General features: G+C 38.9%; 1 protein-coding gene across 1 annotated transcript; it reads left to right on the top strand.

The window, feature by feature from the left end:
- Nucleotides 1–2412: 2412 nt before the first annotated feature.
- LOC107563645 (ADP-ribosylation factor 3-like) lies at nt 2413–5605 on the top strand. Its single transcript, XM_016248565.1, has 5 exons — nt 2413–2463; nt 3725–3886; nt 4036–4146; nt 4350–4474; nt 5149–5605. The coding sequence occupies exons 2-5, from the start codon at nt 3739–3741 to the stop codon at nt 5308–5310; spliced, it is 546 nt and encodes a 181-aa protein (XP_016104051.1). The 5' UTR covers nt 2413–2463; nt 3725–3738; the 3' UTR covers nt 5311–5605.
- The last annotated feature ends 600 nt before the right edge of the window (nt 5606–6205 follow it).

Below are 6205 nucleotides of genomic sequence, written 5' to 3'. Positions count from 1 at the left end.
CCCACAACCCACCCCCCCCCCCCCCCCCCCCATACAGCACTCCACCCTATAATCTGGTGTGCAGCTGCAAGCATCTGTTCCACTCCCTCTCTCTTTTCCTAACCACTGAATTGATAAACACATCAATCATAAAGCCACTGACACACGGTAGACCGTGTGAAGCAACACGGGAACAGAGTTTCCTTTTCATCTGGACTAAGTCTGGGCACGCACTGTGTGCTTAATTACTGTTTAAAATGCTATGTTAATTTTTCATTAATATATTGATGCATGAGACTTAGCACCACATTATGAATAATTCGATTGATCATGTCATGATTTCTTGTAGTGTTCAGTTTAACCGTACAATCTTTACTCAATACAGTGATCTTTTGCTTATTCTCTGCTGGCATGCATCTACTGAGTAATTTGGCAGCCCGAGGAAATCAGCTACTTGCTGCCAAGTTCTGTAATTTGGCAGCATCTAGCAGGTTACTTATTCATTAGGTTCAGTCATAGCTGAATAATTAATCACAATATGGAAATGTGCTTCCAAACACTTGCAGCAACAGATCCTTCAGCCGTAAATTATCACATAATACACATTTCAGGAGGAAACTTCTTCAAAATGTTCAGATTATTGAGACACGAGACTAAACACAATTTTGCATACCACAATTTTGCCTGCCAACTTTATCAGAGTAACTGATATGATTTAGAGATCATGAGAATGTTCTTTACACAAATGTACCATTTTTATTCTTATTCTTATTTATTCTTAGTTTTATCAAACTTAAGACATAACGTTATCTGTCTGTACCACATAAATCACCTGTCCTCAGACCTCAAAGCTAGAGATTCAAATATATGATTAAACTTAAAAACAGAAAACAGAAATATAAATATGTATGCATATAAATATGAAACAAAAACAGAAATATAAATATGTATCTCAAGAAACGTTAATGATATTTTCCCCGTTTTTTTTTTTTTAACAGCTGTGTTATTATGAAACATATAAATAGATATTTATCATGTAACATCAAAATCTGCTTTCAGGTCCTGAAGGTCACATTTAACCAGTTATGAGTTCAACAAGGTCACGCAGACTCTATTGAATTTATTTATACTGTATATATATATATATATATATATATATATAGGCCCTATGTGTGTGTGTGTGTGTGTGCGCACATGTTTTTGTGACAAATGAGGACATAAATTTGTATAATGACAAAGGTATGACATAGGTATTACAAGGAGAAATGTGACTTTTCAGGACATTACCCCATGTCCCCACTTTTCAAAACGCTTATAAATCACACAGAATGGAATGTATTGAAAATCTGAAATAGCACAAAGTTTCCTGTGAGGGGTTGGTGTAGGGCAATAGAATATACGGTCTGTACAGTATAAAAACCATTATGCCTACGGGATGTCCCCACTTTTCACAAAAACAAACCTGTGTGTGTGTGTGTGTGTGTGTGTGTGTACATGTTTTTCTATCCCAGTGGGGAATTAAACCTGAATACAGACTGACTCATGGGGACTCGTGTCACCGTGGGGACCTAAATTGAGGTCCCCATCGGGAAACAAGCTTATAAATCATGCAGAATTATTATTATTATTTATTTATTTATTTTGAGAATGTAAAAATGCTGTGTTTCTGTGAGTGGTAGGGTTGGTGTATGGCTATAGAATATACGGTTTGTACAGTATAAAAACCATTACACCAATGGAGAGTCCTCACAAGAATAGCAAACCTCCCCACTTTTCACAAAAACAAACCTGTGTGTGTGTGTGTGTGTGTGTGTGTGTACATGTTTTTCTATCCCAGTGGGGAATTAAACCTGAATACAGACTGACTCATGGGGACTCGTGTCACCGTGGGGACCTAAATTGAGGTCCCCATCGGGAAACAAGCTTATAAATCATGCAGAATTATTATTATTATTTATTTATTTATTTTGAGAATGTAAAAATGCTGTGTTTCTGTGAGTGGTAGGGTTGGTGTATGGCTATAGAATATACGGTTTGTACAGTATAAAAACCATTACACCAATGGAGAGTCCTCACAAGAATAGCAAACCGTGTGTGTGTGTGAGTGTGTGTGTGTGTGAGTGTGAGTGTGTGAGTTTGTGTGTGTGTGTGTGTGTGTGTGTGTGTGAGTGTGAGTCTGTGTGTGTGCGCGCGCGCGCGCTTATATTTTCTGTCACAACCATTATCAACACATTGGTTTTTAGATCATTGAAAGTAGCAATGCTTGTAGCTAAATACTTAATAATCTTCTTCTGTTCATTTTTATAGATCTTACATCTTGGTTCATACAGACCACCGCTTGCAGGAGTTTCATTCTTTGACATTTTGAATGTACATACCTGGATGCGCTTCGATGATATCGCGAGATCTTTTAAGACTCTCCTGCCTATTCCGCTGAGGTCGTCGCGAGAACAGAGTGAAAATTATCCGGTGTTGGTCTCCGAGGTGAGTAGGGATGTTGCAAAACGTGAAAAAGATGGTATAATTTCGTCTAAAATAGATTAGACATTGTTGGCGTATTGATATATGTTAAATATTATTTACATTAAATAGCGGAGCAATTTATAATTTGTCAATATGCAGGTGTGCTCTTGCTGCTATAGCATCTCTACGTCGTGACAAAAATAAAAGGTGTTAGACGTATAAACAGTATCATTGCCTGATGTCACATGCGCTGGTTTCTCATGAGAAGGCATTTCTGTCTTATGCGAGCATCCTTGCTATTCATTAGCAGTCCACCTACAGTATGTGTAGGCTGACATTAGAAATCATTTCTCATATCAGGGTTCTCTGATCTTAAATGACTGTTTCCATTCGCCAGTGTGTTAAAGCCGGCTGATTCTGAAAGCTGAATGTGATTAGATCTGGGCTTCAGTAGTTCTGTTGGATTCAAATTATGATAAAAGTTAACAGTCTCAGATTTTCTGGCATTTGCATACTACACTCATGGTGTTGATGTCATCACCATTTTATGGAGGATGAAGAATCTCTCTTCCTGACAAACACATTAAGAGTCACATCTCATGAATCTGTCCATTGGCACCTCTCATTCTGTTTATCAGCACCTAAAATAAAGCAATACTTTAAAACTGTGTATTTTGAAAAGCAATCATCATACTGGACTGGAAAGTAGATTCCATCAGTGCATGATGACAGTTATGAATCATTTCTATCATCATTATGAATTTGCAGACAAGCACTCTCACTGTACGGCTAGTTCAAGTTGACTTTACATTAACATGATATCACTGCTATGTTCATGTGCTCTGGTTCTGTTTTTAAGGATTTTTTTTCAGGTTCTAGTAAATTCTATAGTTTTCCAAATGCAAATTAAGCTTTATCAGTAAAGTGTGCATATTGTTTTAGTGTACTGCTATGTTATAAATGAAAATTCTGTAACTATTTACTGATTTTTCATTTGCTCTGAATGTGTTGCTTTCTGTGAAAGAAATATATTTTTTGATTTTGTCCAGCCACGGTTAAAGATCATAGATGTATTAATCATTAAAATTGCAGAAGGGTTTCTAGAAGATTTAAAAGAGGAACATTTGCATATTTGTAATGAATTAGATGGAGATAAGAGAGTACAATGTGGTAGCAAGTATTCTTTTTGAAAGGGCCTGTGTTTTAACTGGAGGTATGACAGTTGCAATTGTGTCAATTAAAAAAAACTGACCATAGGTTTTCTCTTTTGATGTTGGTAAAGGCTAACCAGCTATCATGGGGAACATTTTTGGCAACCTTTTGAAGAGCCTCATTGGAAAAAAGGAGATGCGGATTTTGATGGTCGGGCTGGATGCAGCTGGGAAGACCACAATCTTGTACAAACTGAAGCTGGGAGAGATAGTGACTACCATTCCTACTATTGGTGAAGCACATTTTTAGACTTAAAATGTTGAATTGCTTGGTTATTATTGTATTATTTTCCTCTTGTAAAGAGACAAAGGCATTGATGTCATGTTTTTAAGAGTCTGGCCACTGTGTAATTTGTGTGCCATTGTGTTTTCTTGTTATTAGGTTTTAACGTGGAGACTGTTGATTACAAAAATATCAGTTTTACAGTGTGGGATGTTGGTGGCCAGGACAAAATCCGACCTCTGTGGCGTCACTACTTCCAGAACACACAAGGTGAGAAGAGGACTCGTACACACACATACACACTCTAAAAACACAAACAGGATTTTGTGTCAGACAGAGCCACTATGAATAGCCAACGGATGTGACATCAACTAAACCCTATATTGGGATCCACAAGGGTCTTTATTTTTTCCTGTTATTAATCACTAACTTTCTATAACCACATTTCACATCATTTCCAATGTATTTTGAAGGTCTCATCTTTGTGGTGGACAGCAATGACCGTGAGCGAGTGAATGAAGCCAGAGAAGAGCTGATGAGGATGCTGGCTGAGGATGAACTGAGAGACGCTGTACTCCTTGTCTTTGCCAACAAGCAGGCAAGAGCTTCGTTGTGCTTCTGCTTTTTTCTTCAAATCAGAAACAGTTCATTGATGTTAGCATTGCATCTGCCGTCTACCCATTTTAAAGCAGCCCTAGTATGTGCCTCAGTTTCTGTAATGTATGTGTCGATTTGTTGAAGATGGAAACATAGCTGCTGTAACATTATATATGGTTGTAGTTCGTTAGTATCAAGGGATTACTGTAGATGCTGAGGAATGATCAGAGCTCACGTTTGTAAGATAGAAAATTTCCCTCAGTCTGTATGGTCTGTATGGGTTTGCCTCGTCTTCCAGATGGCAGAGGTGAAAGCAGGCTATTTTTGGGCTGGATGGGCTCTCTGATGATTTGGAGAACTCATTGCCAGCAGTGGTTGTTGAGGTCTGCCACTGATGTGTTGAGCAGTTTTGACCACCCGCTGAAGGTCTCTCTGATCTGATGATGTGCAGCTGCCATATCTTAGTGAGAAGCAGTAGGTCATGATGCTCCCAACACTGAATCTGTAAAAGATCTCAAGAGAAATGGAGGCTTTTCAGTGTATGCAGGGATTCTAGACACTGGTTCCAGGAAAAATTAGCTCATGAACTTTGGGAAATCGTCTATGATGAGTGCATGCCATATGTATATAAATAGTAAGATATGTAGTTGTGTCTGTTTCTCTCTCACTCTCCAGGATCTGCCAAATGCCATGAATGCTGCAGAAATCACAGATAAGCTGGGTCTCCACTCCCTGCGCCATCGTAACTGGTACATCCAGGCCACTTGTGCCACCAGCGGAGATGGTCTATATGAGGGTCTAGACTGGTTGGCCAACCAGCTCAAGAACAAGAAATGAGAAGCAGAAGCAGACCGGATCCAAGAGGAGCCGGTGTGGGCGAAGAGTCACCTGAGTGGCAGCTCATCAGGGAGCACCAGTGGTTTCCAAGTTTCTTTCATTCTGTTTACAAGCTGAGACCAATAGGAGCCGGGTCATTTCAGACAGTGTAACCCCTCTCTATGTCCCACCTAACAGATCCGTGAGATGATTGGGGAAGCACCCATGATTCATATTCATATTCACTAGTGAAGATAGACATCTCAGTTTCTTGTGTCTCTACACTGTAAATGTATAAAAGACAGTAACGGGGAGTGAATGAAAAGCTTTTACTTATATTAATTTTATGGAAGTAACTCTTAAATGCAGGTCATTTAAACTATATTAAATGCACTGATAGATGAGAAACCTGTTGATTCAGTTTCCCGAAATATTCAAATAAAATCAAGTGAAATTGTTTTGCTACTGAAAAGTAAATATGCATTGTGATTTATTATTAGCATATCAGCCAGACTTCATGACTGTCAGTGTTACAGACAAAGTGGTGATGATGCTCTTATTGCATGCATTCACACAATAACCAGTCTCTGCACAGGTTGCTGAGCAAGCTTTGGTTAGTGCTGGATGTAGATCCGACTGTAGAGCTCTTGTCTTGGCATGCGCATTTGCAAACGATTAAATAGCACATTGTTCCGTGTACAAGAACTGTTTCTTTTGTGCTTATATTGTTCACTACCCAAGCTGCTGTTCTGTTGTGTAGCTAACTGCGTTTGTTTCACCCATTGTATCCTCTGCTCTTGCACGCTGTTCGTCTGTGTTGTGCCGTGTAGACATGCTCATTGACTGTGTCATTGCATTCGTGTTAGTTACTTTTTGCTAGTGTTGCATGGGCAGATCTGAGGAGCTGAACAAGAGT

Source organism: Sinocyclocheilus grahami, unplaced genomic scaffold (assembly GCF_001515645.1).
Source record: "Sinocyclocheilus grahami isolate Dianchi unplaced genomic scaffold, SAMN03320097.WGS_v1.1 scaffold884.1, whole genome shotgun sequence".
In the NCBI taxonomy this organism is placed as follows: Eukaryota; Metazoa; Chordata; class Actinopteri; order Cypriniformes; family Cyprinidae; genus Sinocyclocheilus; species Sinocyclocheilus grahami.
This window is presented reverse-complemented; position numbering and strand designations above follow the sequence as displayed.